This window comes from Bombina bombina, chromosome 4 (assembly GCF_027579735.1).
Source record: "Bombina bombina isolate aBomBom1 chromosome 4, aBomBom1.pri, whole genome shotgun sequence".
Classification (NCBI taxonomy): domain Eukaryota; kingdom Metazoa; phylum Chordata; class Amphibia; order Anura; family Bombinatoridae; genus Bombina; species Bombina bombina.
Window position 1 is genome coordinate 881,961,245 of NC_069502.1, and position 23,840 is coordinate 881,985,084.

At 42.3% G+C, this 23,840-nt stretch overlaps 1 protein-coding gene across 1 annotated transcript in view; it reads left to right on the forward strand.

Annotated features, from left to right (window-relative positions):
- The window catches only part of LOC128657428 (zinc finger protein 41), a 108,566-nt gene that overhangs the window by 64,654 nt on the left and 20,072 nt on the right, over nt 1-23,840 (forward strand). The window contains exons 8-10 of the mRNA XM_053711780.1: nt 2,678-2,773; nt 4,129-4,236; nt 12,264-12,362. Coding sequence (XP_053567755.1) covers nt 2,678-2,773; nt 4,129-4,236; nt 12,264-12,362 — 303 coding nt within the window. The remainder of the gene's footprint in view (nt 1-2,677; nt 2,774-4,128; nt 4,237-12,263; nt 12,363-23,840) is intronic.

A 23,840-nucleotide genomic window follows, 5' to 3' on the forward strand; every position in this document is an offset into this window, starting at 1 on the left:
GTAACCTCTTAAATGAGCAAACCGGAGCTATTTGATCAATTTACCAGCTTAAACCCACTACAGTCCCAGCCACAGCCTTTGCTGCGGCTTCACCTTTCCTTAGGGGATATTCGCCACAGAAATAAGCCTTCCAGAATCGTTTTTTATGGCCACAGGACCCTCTCACATGAAGCTGCATGCACTGCTTCCAGAAGTAACTGCGCAATTAAGGCGCGAAAATGAGGCCTCCTCCCTCTGCATACCAGAGTGAAAGGCCCTTCCTGACTAGAATAGGTGTCTAAACGACTGCCAGGCGATTAAAAAAACGTTCCCAAAGTGTTTTCAAGTTCCAAAACACTCCAAAAGACATATAAATATTGTATAAATCAATCGATTTAGCCCACAATAGTGTCAACCAGTATATAGCCCATTAATAAGCCTTCATTCTGTTATGAGTCTAAGAAAATGGCTTACCGATCCCAAGAAGGGAAAATGACAGTCTTCTAGCATTACTATGTCTTGTTAGAAAATGGACTAGTCATACCTTGAGCAGAAAAGTCTGCAAACTGTTCCCCCCAACTGAAGTTCTCTGGGCTCAACAGTGCTGCGTGGGAACAGCAATTGATTTTAGTTACTGCTGCTAAAATCATACTCCTCTTTAAACAGAACTCTTCATCACTTTCTGTTGTAGAGTAAATAGTACAAACCGGCACTATTTTAAAATAACAAACTCTTGATAGAAGAATAAAAAACTACAACTAACACCACATACTCTTTACCATCCCCGTGGAGATGCTACTTGTTCAGAGCGGCAAAGAGAATGACTGGGGGGCGGAGCCAGAGGGGGGGCTATATGGGCAGCTTTTGCTGTGCTCTCTTTGCCATTTCCTGTTAGGGAAGAGAATATTCCCACAAGTAAGGATGAAGCCGTGGACCGGACACACCAATGTAGGAGAAATACATTGTTACTGTTTTGTTAGTGTTAAGAAACAGTTTATTTTTACAGATCCATCTTTTGACCTCTAAAAAAAATCCTCCTGCAACACAGCCTCAAGTTGTGATGTTTTTTTGCATATAATATAGTGTTATCCGCATACATGTGTACACTTAAAGGTTTTGCAAACTAAAGGAAGATCATTTATAAATATAGAGAACAAGAAGGGCCCTAAAATGGAACCCTGGGTTACACCGCACGTTACTTGGAGAGCGCTGGAGACATTGTTAGAAATAGACACACATTGAGATCTGTCTGATAAGTAAGAGCAGAACCAATTTTAACTATTTATAATTTAATTCTGAGGCTTTGAGCTTGCGTATTAAGATGTCGTGATCAACAGTATCAAAGGCCTTTGCAAAATCAAGGAAAATAGCTCCAGTCTGTTCGCCTCATGCCATTCCAGTCTACATAATTGCTCACTTTTAAGAGAGCTGTTAAAGTATAGTGGTTTGGGCGAAAGCTAGATTGAAACAGGGTGGGAAAGTCCATCTTCTGGTAAAATCTGCACAGTTGGCTGTAGACTCCAATATTTTGGGCAACACAGTGAGTAAGTATATTGGCCTATAGTTTGAGACTAGGATTTTATCTCCACTTTTGTTTACCGGAGCAACCCTTGCTGTTTTCCAAACATTGGGGACATAGCCGGACATCAGGCGGTGTTAATTAAGAATGCAATGGGAAGGGCAAAAGCCGGTGCACTGAGATATAATTTCTAGATTTTGGAGATGATTCGTTATTTCTCTAGTTTCATGTAACGCTTATTTAAGCGCACTAGGATATCCTTAATAGCCGTTGCTGGGTCTAATTAGGATCTATAGATTATCCAGATATAGATGTTAGGTAAGTAGCCAATTTACTTCTATTATCAAATTTTCTTCTTTTTTTTTATTTTCTTTGTTGAAAAGCAGTGACGTAAGCTCAGGAGTGTGCACGTGTGTGCAACACTATATAGCAGCAGTTTTGCAACAATGTTATACATTTGCAAGAGCACTAAATGGCAGCACTATATTATAACAAGAGAGCGAAGCAAATTTGATAATAGAAGTAAATTAGAAACATTTTTAAAATAGTATGCTCTATCTGAATCATGAAAGAAAAAAAATTGATTTCATGTCCCTTTAAGGTTCATAAGCAGAGTTTTAAGTCATTCAGTAACATGAGATATACAGTCACAATTAGGATGTTTCAATCACCTTTAGTTAAAGCAGCTGAGGAAAGCAGAGAGATCGTTTGCATGCAGGGAAATAGATGATCTATGTTTTGATGATTGTACGTGTGTGACTTGTCTGAGAGACAGTGTGCAGATGAGTGTACGTGTGACTTGTCTGAGAGACAGTGTGCAGATGAGTGTACGTGTGTGACTTGTCTGAGAGACAGTGTGCAGATGAGTGTACGTGTGACTTGTCTGAGAGACAGTGTGTAAATGAGTGTACGTGTGTGACTTGTCTGAGAGGCAGTGTGCAGATGAGTGTACATGTGTGACTTGTCTGAGAGACAGTGTGCAGATGAGTGTTCGTGTGTGACGTGTTTAAGCGACGAAGGGTACAGATGTGATGTACCTAATGGATGTAGCGTACAGAAGAGTGCACACAGGGGACATTCAGCTTAAAAGCTAAACTTTGATTATCTTTATATGATGTATACAGGTTGTTAAAAACTGAAACAGAAACTTTAAATAATGTTTTGTTTTATTTTATTTAGGTGAAAATCATTCTAGGATTTCAGGTAAAAAAGATCAGTGGCTAAGAAATGTACCTGAAGCTCCAGTGCAGGAAATATGTGACAATATTTATACAGGTGAGTTTATATTTGTGGAAAACAGGCCACAGGTGAGTGTATGTGTGTGACGTGTCTGATGAATGCAGGGCACAGGTTCGTGCATGTGTGTGACGTGTCTGATGAATGCAGGGCACAGGTGAGTGTATGTGTGTGACGTGTATGAGGGACACAGGCCACAGGTGAGTGCATGTGTGTGACGTGTCTGATGAATGCAGGGCACAGGTGAGTGTATGTGTGTGATGTGTCTGATGAATGCAGGGCACAGGTGAGTGTATGTGTGTGATGTGTCTGAGGGATGCAGGGCACAGGTGAGTGTACGTATGTGATGTGTCTGAGGAATGCAGGGCGCAGGTGAGTGTACATTAGTGATGTGTCTGAGGGACCCAGGGTGCAGGTGAGTGTATGTGTGTGATGTGACTGAGGAATGCAGGGTGCAGGTGAGTGTATCTGTGTGATGTGTCTGATGAATGCAGGGCACAGGTGAGTGTATGTGTGTGACGTGTCTGATGAATGCAGGGCACAGGTGAGTGTAAGTGTGTGACGTGTCTGATGGACGCAGGGCACAGGTGAGTGTATGTGTGTGACGTGTCTGATGAATGCAGGGCACAGGTGAGTGTATGTGTGTGACGTGTCTGATGAATGCAGGGCACAGGTGAGTGCATGTGTGTGACGTGTCTGATGAATGCAGGGCACAGGTGAGTGTATGTGTGTGATGTGTCTGATGAATGCAGGGCACAGGTGAGTGTATGTGTGTGACGTGTATGAGGGACACAGGCCACAGGTGAGTGCATGTGTGTGACGTGTCTGATGGATGCAGGGCACAGGTGAGTGTATGTGTGTGATGTGTCTGATGAATGCAGGGTACAGGTGAGTGTGTGTGATGTGTCTGAGGAATGTCTGAGGAATGCAGGGCGCAGGTGAGTGTACATTAGTGATGTGTCTGAGAGACCCAGGGTGCAGGTGAGTGTATGTGTGTGATGTGACTGAGGGATGCAGGGCGCAGGTGAGTGTATCTGTGTGATGTGTCTGAGGGATGCAGGGTGCAGGTGAGTGTATCTGTGTGATGTGTCTGAGGGATGCAGGTGAGTGTATGTGTGTGATGTGTCTGAGGGACGCAGGGGGGGTGAGTGTATGTGTGTGATGTGACTGAGGAATGCAGGGCACAGGTGAGTGTATGTATGTGATGTGTCTGAGGGACGCAGGGTGCAGGTGAGTGTATGTGTGTGATGTGTCTGAGGAATGCAGGGCACAGGTCAGTGTATGTTTGTGATTTGCCTGAGGGACGCAGGGCACAGGTGAGTGTACACTTGTGACATTCAGATATTACAATTTCCTAAAAAGCCAAAATTTGACTATTTATATGATCTATACAGGTGATGTTAAGACTGAAGTCACACTTAATGCTGAACAAACAAATGATCTGTATGTAGAGAGTCCATGGGAATCTGTGCAGCAGGAAGTCAGTGATAATATTAGTACAGGTGAGTGCACGTGTGTGAGGTGTCTGAGGGATACAGATCATCTGCCCCACTAGGCACAGGGAGGTTTTTATTTAGGGAAAGTCTCATTTTGAGACCATTTACCCTCTTTAAAAACCATAAATGTAAACTAATTTGTTATATGTAGGTGATTGTGATATCATTTACATAAGACTGAAAGCCAACTTTAAATGGAATGAGTGCAATAGAGCAAATATGGCTTCAGCATAAGGGTATGACCTGGCCCAGCTGTAAAAACCTGCTGACTTTCAGTGTCATATTTACATTACTTTACCCCTTTTTATTAAATAACTTTTGTCATGAACTTGATTAAATCCTTTAATTTATCTGACTTATTCTGTCATATCACTGTGTTACATTCTCCCTCACTAGCATTACATGTTAACATAATTAAGTCTTTCTTTATAATTGATGGTTTTGAAACCATGTCCTGTTTTAGAAGCCTACTTTATAGAGTCTGTAATGTATGTGCCTCTATTAATGTTGACTCCATATGTTTACACAGTATACAGTAAGGTGAGGCTTGATTTATAATCTATAAAGTGACATAGAAACGTCACTATTTCTATGGTGGTTATAGTCCACAAAAATGTATTCACCTGGCCACCAGGAGGAGGCAAAGACATTCCAACACCAAGAGCTTAAATATCCCTCCTTCTTCCCTGACCCTATGGGGGTTAGGGAACTATAGAGGATTTTGGCACTAATCAATATAAATGAATTAAACACTAATCAATATAAATGAATAAAAAATTAACGTTAACGCTTTATTTAACATACAGTATATGCAAATGGACAAAACAGTGAATCAGACACCAATGTGGAATCTTAGAGATGGGTATAGGCACTTCCAAACTCTATATGAATCAATATTCCATAATAGGTGTCTTGAATTTAAAAATGCCCCGAATGCTACTTGAGCCCTTTATAACAATCACTCTCAATGCTGACAAAGTGTATCTGCTGCGGTATCAATAAAAACGCTAGTTTGTAAAGCTAGATTAAACCACACAAGAAACCCCCTAGGCCACGCAACAGATACACTTTGTCAGCATTGAGAGTGATTGTTATAAAGGGCTCAAGTAGCATTTGGGGTGATCGTTAAAAGGCCTTATTAATGAAATAGCGCTATACTAATTATACTATGTGTAACACGTCGTTACAAATTGGTACAATATTTAGTTAATCATCGCAGCTTTGGGTTAGATAAATGCCAAAGCAGTAAACCTCACATAGCCTCAACGCTTTTTGACCTATCCCCTCATAATATATCCACCTACTATGAGATACTACGACATTGTAAATTAAACCCAAGCATAAGGTTACAGCTACCAGGGTGTACAATATTAATTTCTGATCTTTATTTGTTATTTTACTGGAGTTATTGATTAATAATATAGTAATATATAGGTAGGTCTCATTAGCTATTAACTTGTATGTGCTGTGCTGTGTGTATTTGAGTCTGTATGTATTTATTATGGAGGAAATGAGCTAGAAATCAGCTGACTTTGTTCAATCAAAGCAGTACGCAGATAGGAGGCTGCCTTTGAGCACATAGGATGTTTGTATTTGAATGCGAATAAGATTGAACAGTTTTTTGACTGATACTGTGATATACAGATAGCCGTTATACCAGCTCTCCATATCTATCCTATAACACTAACCAAGCAGATAACCCACACTACACTCTGGTCCACAAGGCGCTCATGTTTTTAATTCAATACACCTATTATGGAATATTGATTCATATAGAGTTTGGAAATGCCTATACCCATCTCTAAGATTCCACATTGGTGTCTGATTCACTGTTTTGTCCATTTGCATATTTATGTTAAATAAAGTGTTAATTTTGTATTCATTTATATTTCTTCCCTGACCCTCCAAGTATTTTCTTTGCCTAGTTTAGGAGGCAGGTGAAGATAGAGGTGCTCAGCATCTACTTCGTTTACAAGGATATTAATCCAAATATTTTCCCACAATGGATAGTTCCTGGAAGAAAGTGATATAGGAGAATACTGGCTGTGCAATGTAAATCTTCTCTATGGAGTTGTGGTCACAAACCTGCCATGGGTGTCACTGGGAAGTTCCTTTAGACTCTTCATGTCTGGCTATGAAGATGTACTCCCTAAGTATATCCTTTACTGTGAGTTACAGTACAGGATGGTTTTTCTACTGTATCCTCAGGAATTCCAGCTGGGTAAGTACCTGCATGGATTACACAACTCACAGGCTATTACTGGAACTAGCCAGGTTACAGCTTTTTGACACGCATTTCAGTTTATGTAGTGGAGAAAAGGGGTTAATGTGAGAAAGGGAGTGTTAGACGGATGATGGATTATTGACGATTTGCAGTTGCTTAGCACCTGGGTAGGAGGAAGATCACCTGTTCTAAAATTATCTGTATAATAACTATATATTAATTAGAACCATGAGGGGTGGGTTGAGGGGAGGGAGGGATGGGAATTAGTGTAAAACCAGGTTGCTTTTAGGGGGTCGATTTATCAAGCTACAGCGGAGGCATATGTGCCCCTGTCTGCCTCAGCCCGGTTCTGGCGGACAGAATTCCTCTGGCGGTATTCGTCATCGCACAAGAACGCTATTTTGCAACGCTGCTCCCTGCCCACACACAGCCAATCACGCACAGGCAGGAGCTGTCAATCTTCCCGATCGGATGAGGCCAGGGAGATTGAAATTCTCCATCTAAGAGGTGGAGAAGAAGATAGGAAGCAGCGATCTGATGATCTCACAAGGGAACCTGCAGTCGTAGGCAGGCAAAACCTGAAAAAGCATTTGATAAATCAACATCTAAATTATCTGATTGTCTGAGGAGAGAAATGGAGAGACAGGGGTTATCTGAGACAGAAGCAAGTGTTTGTAGGTAATAAAAATTATTCAAAATTTAAGTACAGAGGGCACTGATATGAAAATGGTTTGTAAACAGTGCTAAATCAATCAATGTTTTGTTCTGTTGTGGCTTCAATGTAAAACCAGGTTGCTTTTATGTGTATCTGATTGTCTATATTTTAAGCAGCTGAGGAAAGCAGAGAGCACGTTTGCATGCAGGGAGAGACCATCAATGTTTTGTTCTGTGAACATATTTGTATTTATTGTACGTGTGTGACTTGTCTAAGACACAGTGTGCATATGAGTGTACGTGTGTGACTTGTCTGAGAGAGACACTGTACAGATGAGTGTATGTGTGAAACGTGTTTAAGGGACGAAGGGTATGGATGTAGTGTTCAGGCGAGTGCACATATGGACATTCAGCTTAAAAGCTCATGTAATATTGTGTTTTCTTCCTAATGGGAAAGAGTCCACAGCCGCATTCATTACTTATGGGAAATAAGAACCTGGCCACCAGGAAGAGGCAAAGACCCACCAGCCAAAGGCTTAAATACTCCTCCCACTCCCCCTATCCCCCAGTCATTCTTTGCCTTTCGTCCCAGGAGGTTGGCAGAGAAGTATTAGAAGTTTTTTTTCCTTTTATTTAACTTATTTAATTTATTTTTATTTGTCTCTTATGGAGGGTGCTACCCTTCGAGACGGGAGTTTTAAGTAGTCCTATCAGACTCTAGTGGAGGGCCTGGGCAAAAGTGAGAGTCCGGAGATGCAGTGGGAGCTTCCCCTGCGACAACATTCCCGATTCGTATTCACAACTCCCCTTCAGCACTTGGCGTTGCCGAACTTCTCTTCGCTACCTGCTGTTTTTCTCTCAAGTCCATGACTTGGAACACTTGGAGGGCCGTGTTCCTGTTCCATTGTGTGGATACCGGTAAGATTGTTTCATTTTATTACATTGCTGTAATGTGATTTATTATGACAGTTAAGTATGGTCCTCACTGAGGCACCTTCTTTTTCGATCTAGGAATCAAGGGAATATCTCCCTTTTTGGGGAATTTGTGAACAGGGATGGGGTATTTATCATGTTTCTTATGTGATTATCCTGCTTGTGTACGGGAATTTGGACTCCGAGGCTGAGACATGTATCATTTTCTATGTACTACATAGTGCCTTGTTCTGTCGACATGGCCTTGACCTTCTCTTTCGAGTTATGGTATAATTGGTTTTTATTCAGACTTGCTTAGTTGTTTATGTGGACTAGTCTTGCCGCCTTCAGGTGGCTCACTTTTTGGATTTCGCGGGGCATCTGGTAACCGGCGTACTTACGCTTGGGTGGGTCTTCTTCCCCTTCCGCATTCCTGACCGAGTGGCGACAGAGGAGAGAGTCTGCTCCGATGAGGCTTGGTCATAGGAGGTGATGAGTGCCCCAGCCATTGTAGGTGTCAGGTGCCAGTTGTTTTCCAAAATGTGTTTTTATTTTATTTTAAGTCTTAGCCATAGATGATTCTAATGCCGAGACTATTTTAATATCTGATTCTGAGTCGTTCTCGGATGAGGACTGTAATTTGGTCCTGTTATCGCAAGTCTGCCAGGTTTGCCGGGTCCCTCGGGCTCGGTGAACCCTGGACCTTCTGAGCCATCGGCCTCTGGGGGCTTTGTCCCTCAGGAGGTCGCCTTCCCAATCGCACACTCCTTTTACCTTTGCGGGTGACCCTGATGATGATGTCTAGTCCGCACAGGGTGGACTTTTTCCCCCGGAGATGGCGGGACATTTTCATTTTAATATTTTAATGGCGCTGATTCGCCTGCAGGACCCTGACATTTCCTTACAGTTATGTTCATGTCTTCCTATCCCGGGTGTTCAGACCATCAATGGCACTATTATTTTTCCCCCAGGGGTGATTGTTCCTCCATGTTGTTTATTTTGTTACAGGATTGTGCGGCTGAGTGTCCTACTACGACGTCTGTTTGATTTATTGGGGGATCCTTTTCTGTATCATCGGGGACCTTCTTGTTCCTCTCAGGGTTCTTCAAAGTAGGCTAGTGGGGTTGCTTTTTCTCCGGTCAGTCTATTGTTAGCTTTCCCAGGCTTTTTTCTGAAGGTACAGTCTCAGTTTGGCAGGTACTGCAGAGACTTGATTCCTTCTATGCGGATGCCTATGGGTGCCCTTGGTTTTTCTTTTATCTGGTCAGGATTATTTGCTTTCTTTTTTTGTTTTCCTTATGGGAATTCTGGGATTGCTCGAACTAGTTCTTCTATGGAAGTTTTTCCAAGATTTTCATCCGGAGCGTTTGTGTGCCTTGTTGCTTGTTAAGTGACGCACGTTGTGTCTGGCTGGTCCGGCGGGACCTGCTGATTAAATTGTTTCAGTTGTTGGTTTTTAAAAAAAAAAAAACGTTCGGGCGTTCAGTTTCTGGGTAATCATCTGTGGATGATTTGGAGGTTCTGGGGACGTGTACTTCCTGTCTCATATCTTCGGCTGGGGGTCTCTTTGCTCTCTGTGTGAGTAATGGGTCCCGGTGGTCCTTGGTTTTTCGGAGATGGGTTTGCCCGTTGAGATTCTTTATTCCCCATTTGCTGGGTGTTTTGTCTCAGAGTTCTGGTTACCTTTTTTTTTCTTAGGTGACTGGTTATTTTCCTCCCCTTTTTTGGGCGATGTTTCCGGTTTGCTGACCATTGTGGCCTGTTGACCCATTTTTCTGCCAGAAAGGTGGAAGGTTTGCAATTGAAACCGGTTACTGCCATCTGCGCCTTATTTGGTATTTAGCTTGACTACTGATTAGCTGTTTTGGTACCAGTTGGTGTGTTCTCACCCCTCTGGGGGAGTTGGATCTTTGGTATCCTTATGTTGCCGGAAATTCAATCAGTGATTATGTTCTGCTGCTCTGCGGCTTGTAGGGGTATTGCGTTGGTCTGTGCTGTCTTGGTTGTGCAAGAGCGACATGTTACAATTTCTTTTAGAGAGGGGCTCTGCCTTCTCTGTTCACACCACTATCTTCTCCTTCATTCCCGGCATCTTTTCCATCTATGGAATTGTTCCTTGCTTGTGCGACACTCTGTCTCCTGCGGGCTGGGGTGTGGGACTGGGTTTTTCTTTTTTTGTGTTTCTTCTGTTCACCGGTAAGGTTTTTTTTCCCTTGGTGACCGGGTGTTTCATAGAATTGCTGTTGGTCCCTGCTGTTTAGCTGTCTATATGTCTGCTGGAAGAAAAGAAAATGATCAGGTAAGGATAATTTATGTTTTTATGTATCTCATTATTTCCTTATGCAAGTGCTGCTGTAATACTGTGTCTTATGTGTTTAATTGGTTCCCACTTTTGTAAAAATGCTCAATATCTTCATATTCCTTTCTGCTACCTCTTGTCTCTATAACAAACTACTTTATTCAATTACTCCTTCCTCCTCACCACCTGCACTGTTCATTAGCCCATCTCTCTTAAACTCACCTTACTTTTGTACTCATTAACTTTATCTATTCCTAAACACTCTCTCTCCCCCCTGCACCTCTCATTACTGCAAATCTGTATCTCATCTCAAGTCACTCTCCCTCTTACTTATACTAGCTGGTAAAATCTCCCCTAATCCTGGTCCCCAACAACTTCCATGCCATGCACATCCATTTGTACCTTTTCATAGACTCAGAAAACAAAACTCCGGTAACCTTACTCACATTCCTCTTGCATCTAAAGCCACTACCACTTTCACTTGTGCACTCTAGAACTCTTGCTTTGTTTGCAACAAACTCACTTCTATACATGACCCCTTTATCTCCCGCTCCCTCAACCGTCTGACTCTAACAGAAACCTGTCTCTCTCTCCCCTAGACACAGCATCCACTGCTGCTCTGTCACATGGAGGTCAGCCACACTCCTAGGTCTGATAATAGACAAGGAGGTGGTATAGGTATTTTACTTTCCTCTCGTTGCACCTTCCAGCAAATACATCCCATCTCTTCCCTTAAATTTTCCTCAATCGAAACCCACATGATTAACTTATTCTCTCCCCTCTCTATACGTGTTGCAGTCATATACCGACCCCCTGGCTCCTCAACTCAATTTCTAGATCACTTGGCTGCCTGGCTACCTTATTTCCTCTCCTCAGGCACCCCTGCCCTCATTCTTGGTGATTTCAACATCCCTCTTGACAATCCCACTGCCTCCTTTGCAAAACAACTTCTGCAACTCACTTTCTCTCTCGGTTTGTCACAATGGACTGACTCTCCCACTCAAAAAGATGGTCACTCCCTTGACCCGATCTTTAGCTATTGATGCACTATTTCAAACTTCACAAACTCTCCTTTTCCTCTTTCTGACCACCATCTCCTCACTTGCAACATCTCATCCATCCCTACAACTCTCCATCCTTCTACTCCTCACACCAAACTTCACAGAAGCATTATGTCATTAGATCAGCAACCGCTTGCTAATTACCTTGAACCTCTCCTCTCATCCATCTCCTCCTTCTTCTGCCCTGACCAATCTATATGCCGCTATATCTATATATTCATATATATCTATATGTATATGTTGCTCTTCATCTGCTGCACCTCTCTGCCAATCCCTTCACTGACTTCCTCTTGCCTCCAGGATTAAACACAAAATTCTCACTCTGACATACAAAGCCCTCAACTGCACTGCTCCACCCTATATCTTAGACCTTGTCTCCAGATACTCTCCCTCCCGTCCCCTTCGCTCTGCTCATGACCTCCTACTGTCCTTCTCTCTTGTTACCTCCTCACACTCCCGCTTACAGGATTTCTCCAGACTGGCTCCCATCTTGTGGAACTCTCTGCCTCGCTCCACAAGACTCTCCCCTAGTTTTGAATACTTAAAGCGCTCCCTAAAGACTCTACTGTTCAGGGATGCATACAACCTACACTAACCTTTCTTAATACTGTTTCCTCTTCTCTATTGCTATTCTCTTGAACCCCCTTAGCATGTAAGCCTAAGACCTATGCTGTTTGTAGATCACCTTCTTTAGAGCTGACTACAACAGTGCAACTCTTGGCAGGGCCCTCTGCCCATTTGATCCCTATAAATGTTTCCTTGTATTCCGCCTATGTTTATAGCGCTGCGGAATCTGTTGGTGCTCTACAAATAACCGATAATAATATAATGTATACAGGTTAAAAACTTATCAGAAACTATAAAAAATTTTTATTTTATTTAGGTGAAAATCATTCTAGGATTTTGCACAAAAAAGATCATCAGTGGCTAAGAAATGTCCCTGGAGCTTCAGAGCAGGATATATTTGACAATATTAATACAGGTGAGTTTATATTTGTAGAAAACAGGCCACAGGTGCTTGTATGTGTGACGTGTATGAGGGACACAGGGCACAGGTAAGTGTATGTGTTTGATGTGTCTGAGGAATACAGGGCACAGGTAAATGTGTACGCATGTGACATTCAGATATTACACTTTCCTAAAAAGCCAAAATTTGACTATATATTATCCCAACACCACATGCCCGATGTCTTGGGGTCACACTTGACTCTGATTATCTCTTTCACTCCTCACATCCAGTCTTTGGCCAATTTCTGCTGCCTCCACCTTAAAAGCATCTCCAAAATTCGCCACTTCCTCACACAAGACACAACTAAGACTTTAATCCACTCTTGCATAATTTCCTGATTGACTATTGCAACTACATCCTCTCCAGCCTTCCTAGCTGCTGTCTATCACCCATATAATCCATAATAAATTACTCTGCCAGGTAATCTTTCTTACACGTCACTCCTCATCTGCTGTACTTCTCTTCAAGTCCCTTCACTGGCTTCCTTTAACCTCCAGTATAAAACACAAAATCCTGACTCTAACTTTTAAAGCTCTCAATAATACTGCTCCACCCTATATCTCCAACTTAGGTCTTGCTTCCATTGAGTCGTTAAAAATGGAGCCGTAAGCTACCGAAGCGGACGACAGATAAAAGTAATTTATGGCTCCATTTTAGTACCAGGTTTCCATTGAAAAGATTAGCGTGTTGCGCGCAGTCGCTCTTTTCGGCAGTACGTAAGTTTGCGTTGCCAACCGATGTCTGATTTGTCGAAAAGCGCGCCATAACAAGTGCATTGCCATGGTAACCCGACCTCTGACTATAAGAATAACGGTTTGCGCCTGCGCTCTTTACCTGTGATCGCCTCTAGAGAGAAAGACACGGGAGCTAGTTGCGTTGGTAGGAGTTTTGGGTTTTTGAGAGTTGTTTGAGAGCTAGTGGAGAGTTTGATATTTAATTTTCATATATTCTTATTGTAGGCCTCATATAATATTAGGAACACACACACACACACATCCATACATTAGTTAATTAACACTCATTAGTTTATACACACAAACACATACACACTTTTATTTGACACAAACACATTCACATTTTTTTTTTATTTCATTAACCCCCCATATCCCCATCTTCCTTTATTACTCCTTTCATTAACCCCCTTATTCCACTTCCCATCCCCCCTTTGACTACCCTTCCCTTCCCCACTATATAACTTTTTTTTTTGCCCATCCTTTTTTTTTTTTTTTTTTTTACATCCCATATTTTTTGTTTCATTTGACTATATAGCCCACCCCTTTCTTCATTTGCATCCCTTATTATTTTTCTATAATTTTGTTATAATCCTCTTTTCTTCTGTTATGTGTGATCAGTCCACGGGTCATCATTACTTCTGGGATATAACTCCTCCCCAACAGGAAATGCAAGAGGATTCACCCAGCAGAGCTGCATATAGCTCCTCCCCTCTACGTCAGTCCCAGTCATTCTCTTGCACCCAACGACTAGATAGGATGTGTGAGAGGACTATGGTGATTATACTTAGTTTTTATGACTTCAATCAAAAGTTTGTTATTTTACAATAGCACCGGAGCGTGTTATTACTTCTCTGGCAGAGTTTGAGGAAGAATCTGCCAGAGTTTTTTACTATGATTTTAACCGGAGTTGTTAAGATCATATTGCTGTTCTCGGCCATCTGAGGGAGGTAAAGGCTTCAGATCAGGGGACAGCGGGCAGATGAATCTGCATTGAGGTATGTAGCAGTTTTTATTTTCTGAATGGAATTGATGAGAAAATCCTGCCATACCGTTAAAATGACATGTATGTATACACTTCAGTATTCTGGGGATGGTATTTCACCGGAACTACTCTGTTAAAGGTCACTAATCCTTTTAATAACTATTTATCATGTTAAACGTTTTTGCTGGAATGTAGAATCGTTTACATTGCTGAGGTACTGTGTGAATAAATATTTGGGCATTATTTTCCACTTGGCAGCCTTTTTTGCTTTTATTTGTGACAGTTTCGTTTCTCTTCACTGCTGTGTGGGAGAGGGAGGGGCCGTTTTTGGCGCTCTTTTGCTACGCATCAAAAAATTCCAGTCAGTTACTTTTATATTTCCTGCATGATCCGGTTCATCTCTGACAGATCTCAGGGGTCTTCAAACTTCTTTGAAGGGAGGTAAATTCTCTCAGCAGAGCTGTGAGAATTCTTATAGTGACTGTGAATAAAAACGTTGCTTTGTATTTTTTATGTCAAATTTAATTAGTGTTATTTTACTAATGGGAACAAACCTTTGCTAAAAGTTGTGTTGTTTTAAAGTTTGATGCTATAACTGTTTCTCAGTTCATTATTTCAACTGTCATTTAATCGTTTAGTACCTCTTTGAGGCACAGTACGTTTTTGCTAAAAAAGATTATAACCAAGTTGTAAGTTTTTTTGCTAGTGTGTTAAACATGTCTGACTCAGAGGAAGATATCTGTGTCATTTGTTCCAATGCCAAGGTGGAGCCCAATAGAAATTTATGTACTAACTGTATTGATGCTACTTTAAATAAAAGTCAATCTGTACAATGTGAACAAATTTCACCAAACAGCGAGGGGAGAGTTATGCCGACTAACTCGCCTCACGCGGCAGTACCTGCATCTCCCGCCCGGGAGGTGCGTGATATTATGGCGCCTAGTACATCTGGGCGGCCATTACAGATAACATTACAAGATATGGCTACTGTTATGACTGAAGTTTTGTCTAAATTACCAGAACTAAGAGGCAAGCGTGATCACTCTGGGGTGAGAACAGAGTGCGCTGACAATACTAGGGCCATGTCTGATACTGCGTCACAGCTCGCAGAGCATGAGGACGGAGAGCTTCATTCTGTGGGTGACGGTTCTGATCCAAACAGATTGGATTCAGATATTTCAAATTTTAAATTTAAATTGGAAAACCTCCGTGTATTACTAGGGGAGGTCTTAGCAGCTCTTAATGATTGTAACACCGTTGCAATACCAGAGAAACTGTGTAGGTTGGATAAATACTTTGCGGTACCGGCGAGTACTGACGTTTTTCCTATACCTAAGAGATTAACTGAAATTGTTACTAAGGAGTGGGATAGACCCGGTGTGCCGTTCTCACCCCCTCCAATATTTAGAAAGATGTTTCCAATAGACGCCACCACTCGGGACTTATGGCAAACGGTCCCTAAGGTGGAGGGAGCAGTTTCTACTTTAGCTAAGCGTACCACTATCCCGGTGGAGGATAGCTGTGCTTTTTCAGATCCAATGGATAAAAAATTAGAGGGTTACCTTAAGAAAATGTTTGTTCAACAAGGTTTTATATTGCAACCCCTTGCATGTATCGCGCCGATTACGGCTGCGGCAGCATTTTGGATTGAGTCTCTGGAAGAGAACCTTAGTTCATCTACGCTAGACGACATTACGGACAGGCTTAGAGTCCTTAAACTAGCTAATTCTTTCATTTCGGAGGCCGTAGTACATTTAACCAAACTTACGGCTAAGAACTCAGGATTCGCCATACAGGCACGTAGGGCGCTGTGGCTAAAATCCTGGTCAGCCGATGTTACTTCTAAGTCCAAATTACTTAATATACCTTTCAAGGGGCAGTCTTTATTTGGGCCCGGTTTGAAAGAAATTATCGCTGACATTACAGGAGGTAAGGGCCACGCCCTACCTCAAGACAAAGCCAAAGCTAAGGCTAGACAGTCTAATTTTCGTCCCTTTCGGAATTTCAAAACAGGAGCAGCATCAACCTCCACTGCACCAAAACAGGAGGGAGCTGTTGCTCGTTACAGGCAAGGCTGGAAGCCTAACCAGTCCTGGAACAAGAGCAAGCAGGCCAGGAAACCTGCTGCTGCCCCAAAGACAGCATGAATCGAGAGCCCCCGATCCGGGACCGGATCTAGTGGGGGGCAGACTTTCTTTCTTCGCCCAGGCCTGGGCAAGAGATGTTCAGGATCCCTGGGCACTAGAGATCATATCTCAGGGATACCTTCTAGACTTCAAATTATCTCCCCCAAGAGGGAGATTTCATCTGTCAAGGTTGTCAACAAACCAGATAAAGAAAGAGGCGTTTCTACGCTGTGTACAAGATCTGTTATTAATGGGAGTGATCCATCCGGTTCCGCGGTCGGAACAAGGACAAGGGTTCTACTCAAACCTGTTTGTGGTTCCCAAAAAAGAGGGAACTTTCAGGCCAATCTTAGATTTAAAGATTCTAAACAAATTCCTAAGAGTTCCATCCTTCAAAATGGAAACTATTCGGACAATCTTACCCATGATCCAAAAGGGTCAGTACATGACCACAGTGGATTTAAAAGATGCTTACCTTCACATACCGATCCACAAAGATCATCACCGGTATCTAAGGTTTGCCTTCTTAGACAGGCACTACCAGTTTGTAGCTCTTCCATTCGGATTGGCTACGGCTCCAAGAATCTTCACAAAGGTTCTGGGTACCCTTCTGGCGGTACTAAGACCGCGAGGGATTTCGGTAGCTCCGTACCTAGACGACATTCTAATACAAGCTTCAAGCTTTCAGACTGCCAAGTCTCATACAGAGTTAGTTCTGGCATTTCTAAGGTCGCATGGATGGAAAGTGAACGAAAAGAAGAGTTCTCTTTTTCCTCTCACAAGAGTTCCATTCTTGGGGACTCTGATAGATTCTGTAGAAATGAAGATTTACCTGACAGAAGACAGGTTAACAAAGCTTCAAAATGCATGCCGTGTCCTTCATTCCATTCAACACCCGTCAGTAGCTCAATGCATGGAGGTGATCGGCTTAATGGTAGCGGCAATGGACATAGTACCTTTTGCACGCCTACACCTCAGACCGCTGCAATTGTGCATGCTAAGTCAGTGGAATGGGGATTACTCAGATTTGTCCCCTACTCTGAATCTGAATCAAGAGACCAGAAATTCTCTTCTATGGTGGCTTTATCGGCCACACCTGTCCAGGGGGATGCCATTCAGCAGGCCAGACTGGACAATTGTAACAACAGACGCCAGCCTACTAGGTTGGGGCGCTGTCTGGAATTCTCTGAAGGCTCAGGGACTATGGAATCAGGAGGAGAGTCTCCTTCCAATAAACATTCTGGAATTGAGAGCAGTTCTCAATGCCCTTCTGGCTTGGCCCCAATTAACAACTCGGGGGTTCATCAGGTTTCAGTCGGACAACATCACGACTGTAGCTTACATCAACCATCAGGGAGGGACAAGAAGCTCCCTAGCAATGATGGAAGTATCAAAGATAATTCGCTGGGCAGAGTCTCACTCTTGCCACCTGTCAGCAATCCACATCCCGGGAGTGGAGAACTGGGAGGCGGATTTCTTGAGTCGCCAGACTTTTCATCCAGGGGAGTGGGAACTTCATCCGGAGGTCTTTGCCCAAATACTTCGACGTTGGGGCAAACCAGAGATAGATCTCATGGCGTCTCGCCAGAACGCCAAACTTCCTCACTACGGGTCCAGATCCAGGGATCCGGGAGCGGTTCTGATAGATGCTTTGACAGCACCTTGGAACTTCGGGATGGCTTATGTGTTTCCACCCTTCCCGCTGCTTCCTCGATTGATTGCCAAAATCAAACAGGAGAGAGCATCAGTGATTCTAATAGCGCCTGCATGGCCACGCAGGACTTGGTATGCAGATCTAGTGGACATGTCATCCTGTCCGCCTTGGTCTCTACCTCTAAGACAGGACCTTCTGATACAGGGTCCATTCAAACATCAAAATCTAAATTCTCTGAAGCTGACTGCTTGGAAATTGAACGCTTGATTTTATCAAAACGTGGTTTTTCTGAGTCGGTTATTGATACCCTGATACAGGCTAGGAAGCCTGTTACCAGAAGGATTTACCATAAAATATGGCGTAAATACCTATACTGGTGCGAATCCAAAGGTTACTCCTGGAGTAAGGTTAGGATCGCTAGGATATTGTCTTTTCTACAAGAAGGTTTAGAAAAGGGTTTATCAGCTAGTTCATTAAAGGGACAGATTTCAGCTCTGTCCATCTTGTTACACAGGCGTCTGTCAGAAAATCCAGACGTCCAGGCTTTTTGTCAGGCTTTAGCTAGGATCAAGCCTGTGTTTAAAGCTGTTGCTCCGCCATGGAGTTTAAACTTAGTTCTTAACGTTTTACAAGGTGTTCCGTTTGAACCCCTTCATTCCATTGATATAAAATTGTTATCTTGGAAAGTTCTGTTTTTAATGGCTATTTCCTCGGCTCGAAGAGTCTCTGAGTTATCAGCCTTACATTGTGATTCTCCTTATCTGATTTTTCACTCAGACAAGGTAGTTCTGCGTACTAAACCTGGGTTCTTACCTAAGGTAGTCACTAACAGGAATATCAATCAAGAGATTGTTGTTCCATCCTTGTGTCCAAATCCTTCTTCAAAGAAGGAACGTCTTCTACACAATCTGGATGTAGTTCGTGCCCTCAAGTTCTACTTGCAGGCAACTAAAGATTTTCGCCAAACTTCTTCCCTGTTTGTCGTTTATTCTGGACAGAGGAGAGGTCAAAAAGCTTCTGCTACCTCTCTCTCTTTTTGGCTTCGTAGCATAATACGATTAGCCTATGAGACTGCTGGACAGCAGCCTCCTGAAAGAATTACAGCCCACTCCACTAGAGCTGTGGCTTCCACTTGGGCCTTTAAGAATGAGGCCTCTGTTGAACAGATTTGCAAGGCTGCAACTTGGTCTTCGCTTCATACTTTTTCCAAATTTTACAAATTTGACACTTTTGCTTCTTCGGAGGCTATTTTTGGGAGAAAGGTTCTTCAGGCAGTGGTTCCTTCTGTATAATGAGCCTGCCTATCCCTCCCGTCATCCGTGTACTTTTGCTTTGGTATTGGTATCCCAGAAGTAATGATGACCCGTGGACTGATCACACATAACAGAAGAAAACATAATTTATGCTTACCTGATAAATTCCTTTCTTCTGTTGTGTGATCAGTCCACGGCCCGCCCTGTTTTAAGGCAGGTAAATATTTTTTAAATTATACTCCAGTCACCACTTCACCCTTGGTTACTCCTTTCTCGTTGATTCTTGGTCGAATGACTGGGACTGACGTAGAGGGGAGGAGCTATATGCAGCTCTGCTGGGTGAATCCTCTTGCATTTCCTGTTGGGGAGGAGTTATATCCCAGAAGTAATGATGACCCGTGGACTGATCACACAACAGAAGAAAGGAATTTATCAGGTAAGCATAAATTATGTTTTTTTAATCTTTTTTCATTTACATCCCTTTGTTTATTTTCACCCCCACATTTTATTTTTATTTTGAGGGATATAGAATAGAGATAGTTAGGGTCTAGATAGGTTATGTAGTTAGTTTTGGGGATATTTAATTTAGGGTTTAGTTAGGTGAATTAGTGTAGTTAGGTAAGTTAGGGACTTTAGTGTTAGGTTAGAGTTAGGGAGGAAGGAGAAAGGGATGGATTGGCCTAGTGGAGTTGGGAAGGGGGTGGCTAGGGGGAGGGCAGTGGAGAGGGTGGATAGAGGGAGGGGGAGGGGGGAAGTAGGGAGTAGTATGGACAGGACTAGGGGCCGAGGTTTGGGTGGAGGATTTGTCCTTCCTCAAACCCTGGCAGAGGAGGGAAGGAGAGAGGGTGGAAGAGGAGTGGAGGTGGGAGGAGTGAGGAGGAGTCAGCCTCAGCTAGGCACAAAAAGAAAAGGGAAAGTGGGGCAGACTGTGGCAAGTGGGAGTGGGGCTGGTGGAAGCCTGCAGGGACAGAGGAGGGAGAGAGGGCTGGTCCCCAGTCACAGGAGGGAGAGTCTGTGTCTGCTGGCCCTTCAGGTGTGAAGGGCAGGCTAAGAGAGGAGAGGTACTCTGAGGAGGAGAAGGAGGCTCTTGTTGAGGCCTACTTGGAGAGGGCACCTCAGCTGGAGAACCCTAACCTGAGGGCGGGTGTCCGGAATAAGCTATGGGAGGAGATTCGAGTGGCAGTCAGCTGCTTAGGACGTAATCGTTCTACTGCTAGTATAAAACATCGATATCATGATTGCAGGAGAGAAACAAAAGCGAAGCTGGCACAGCAGGCCAAATATGCACGTGGGACAGGTGGTGGTCCTAGCAAGAGAATACACCTAAGGTCATGGGAGGAGATGCTGTCCAATGTCATTTCGGATTAATCTGTTCACGGATGTAAGGGGACAATGGACACCTCTGTGCCACCTGAAGAGGTGTATGAAGGTGAATATTCAATATTAAATATAACCATATATGTGATGTATATATGTTGTATATCATAAATACCCATCTGTGTTTAGCTATGAATCTAAATTTACATAGTTGTATTTAATATGTTCAGCAAGCACTCTGTATTGTATATCTGCTCCGACAAGCAAGAATATTGATAATATAATATCCAAGAATATTAAGCATTTCATATAAATCATGTGTCATTGTCCTTAAAGGGACACTGTACCCAAATTTTTTCTTTTGTGATTCAGATACAGCATGCAATTTTAAGCAACTTTCTAATTTACTCCTATTATCAATTTTTCTTCGTTCTCTTGCTATCTTTATATGAAAAAGAAGGCATGTAAGCTTTTTTTCTAGGTTCAGAACTCTGGACAGCAGTTTTTGATTGGTGGATGCATTTATCCACCAATCAGCAAGGACAACCTAGGTTGTTCACCAAAAATGGGCCGCCATCTAAACTTACATTCTTGCATTTCAAATAAAGATACCAAGAGAATAAAGAACATTTGAAAATAGGAGTAAATTATAAAGTTGCTTAAAATTGTATGCTCTATCTGAAGCACAAAAGAAAATATTTGGGTACAGTGTCCCTTTAACAATGTTCCTTTAAGACACAGTCTATAAAGATTAATCAGTTATGGTCATATATGCTTGGATTTTATCCCAAACACACTATATGTGTGTGTGTATGTGTGTGTGTGTGTGTACATATATACACATAAATATGGAATATAATAGTCTGTATTGTTATGCTACAAAGTAATATATTCTATTGGATAGATAATGTAAACATACTGTATATTTATTTGTAGGTTCCGAACAGGAGGAGTATGAAGCTGCACCAACACCACAGCAGGATGTTCCTACATTCACTGAGGAGGATGAGGATATCTATGGCGACACTACCTCCTATATCAGCCTCATTGAAGGTGATCTGCAGCAGCCTAGGGCTTATGAGGTGGAGGATGTATCAGGCCCATCTCCATCTACCTCGGAGACAACATATCATGTTCTGGGTTCTGAACCCCAGCAGACTCATCCTCCTCAACACTGGCAGTTCATGCATACTTCGCAGCAACAAATGGCACAGCCCCCATAGCTGCACCCACCGCAGCAGATGATGCACCCCCCACAACATCATCCTCCTCAGCAGCAGATGATGCACCCACCACAACATCATCCTCCTCAGCAGCAGATGATGCACCCACCACAGCAGCATACAGATCTGCATAATCTGTACTATATGCCTCCCACTCCTATGGCACAACAGGAATCCACACCACCACCCACTGCACCCACCAATGTATTGCCAACAGTGCCATCACAGACAGCCTCCCAGTCACCAATACGGAGAGACACCCCTGGAACCAGCCAATTATTGGTTCCTGAGACACCAACTTTACAACAGGGTCCAGCACAGTCCCAGCAGGATGATCTACTGAGGCTCATACATAGAGAGCTTAGGCTGTCCAGGCTCCAGCAGCAGCAGGCTTTCAGGAGGATACAGAGCCAAATGGACATCCATAATGCCTCACTCGTCCGCCTGGCAGAGGCAGTGGAGAGGCTTGCGGATAGGCCCCAAACTCCATCCTCGCTTGCATCCTCTGTTATCTCCCTGCAGGACCCTGAATCCCGTTTATTAGCCTCACATTCAGCTGGTGGGCGTCGCACAAGACGCCACACTTCCCCCCCTAAGTACCTCTCCTCCAAAGTCAAAATCCCGCCGCAAGAATTAATTAATATTATTTTTTTCCACCCAAGATATATCATATCTAATTTTTGCACTAAAGCACTTTTTTAAGTGCGATTTTCATCTCCTAAATATGCATCCATTTTTCTAATCCAAATTTGAACATATATCTTAATATTATTCTAATAGCTATTTATCTGCTAAAAAGTAACAGCTTTATTCATTTTTATTTCACATGATGTCAATTAATATGCAGGTGTACATTGTTAATAAATGTATGTGTCCTTTTATTGAGGATATTATGCCGTTTAAGAATACTTGGGGATACGTGTCTGAAATTTATACAGTATATGCTATCTAACATTAGTCAATGTGACATTTGTAAATGTTATGATTTAAATTCCACAAGCATATGTTGTTTGCTCCTTCAGATGAAGCTAATAAGGGTTATACAGTTATAGAAGAGTTTAAAAGTAAATACTCCTTCCTGTTGATATGGCCAAATACCTTGCATTCATTCTTATAGTCCTATGTGGAATGTAATATCTGAAATATATACCTATCATGACTAATACCTATCATGATTAATGCACTCCTTTTTGTCAAGATTATTATTCAATATTTAGATTAATTAGATAAATGTATCTTTATGATATTTAAGCACTGATGTATACACAACATATATGTGATTGCCATGATATAGAGGTGATTAATACATTTTAATTGACATTATATGAACAGATACAGACTCTCCCTGGGACCAATGCACAATGCACTTTTAAATTGTTTCAATAAATCCATGTTAAAGACAATACTTCATATCTCTTGAAGTATGTAATATTAAGCACTTATGTATTTTGGTTAATAGTCTAAATATTGCAAATGTATTATCTGCTTTAGCAGACATGACATTACATATATTTCTTTCATGTAATTAGCAAGAGTCCATGAGCTAGTGACGTATGGGATATACATTCCTACCAGGAGGGGCAAAGTTTCCCAAACCTTAAAATGCCTATAAATACACCCCTCACCACACCCACAATTCAGTTTTACAAACTTTGCCTCCCATGGAGGTGGTGAAGTAAGTTTGTGCTAGATTTCTACGTTGATATGCGCTTCGCAGCAGGCTGAAGCCCGGTTTTCCTCTCAGAGTGCAGTGAATGTCAGAGGGATGTGAAGAGAGTATTGCCTATTTGAATTCCATGGTCTTCCTCTAGGGCAGGGGTGTCAAACTCAAATTCATCGTGGGCCGCATCAGCAGTTTGGTCACCCTCAAAGGGCCGGTTGTATCTGTAGGACTATGTGTCCGCTCTTTATTATCATAAATTATTGTCACTGCATTCAATTATTACTGTTTTTTGTAATAATGTAAGTAATAACTAGCTCTGAAAGCAGAAACATAGTCAGAATAATGGCAAGTAGATATTCAAATGTACAATTATTGTACAATTTATTGAAAAATGATTTTTGGTAACAGACAGTAATTTTTTTTTTTTTAAACATACAAATATTGCCAAACACTGTTTATTACACATATGGCAAACACAAGGCATTAACTTTTTTTTAAC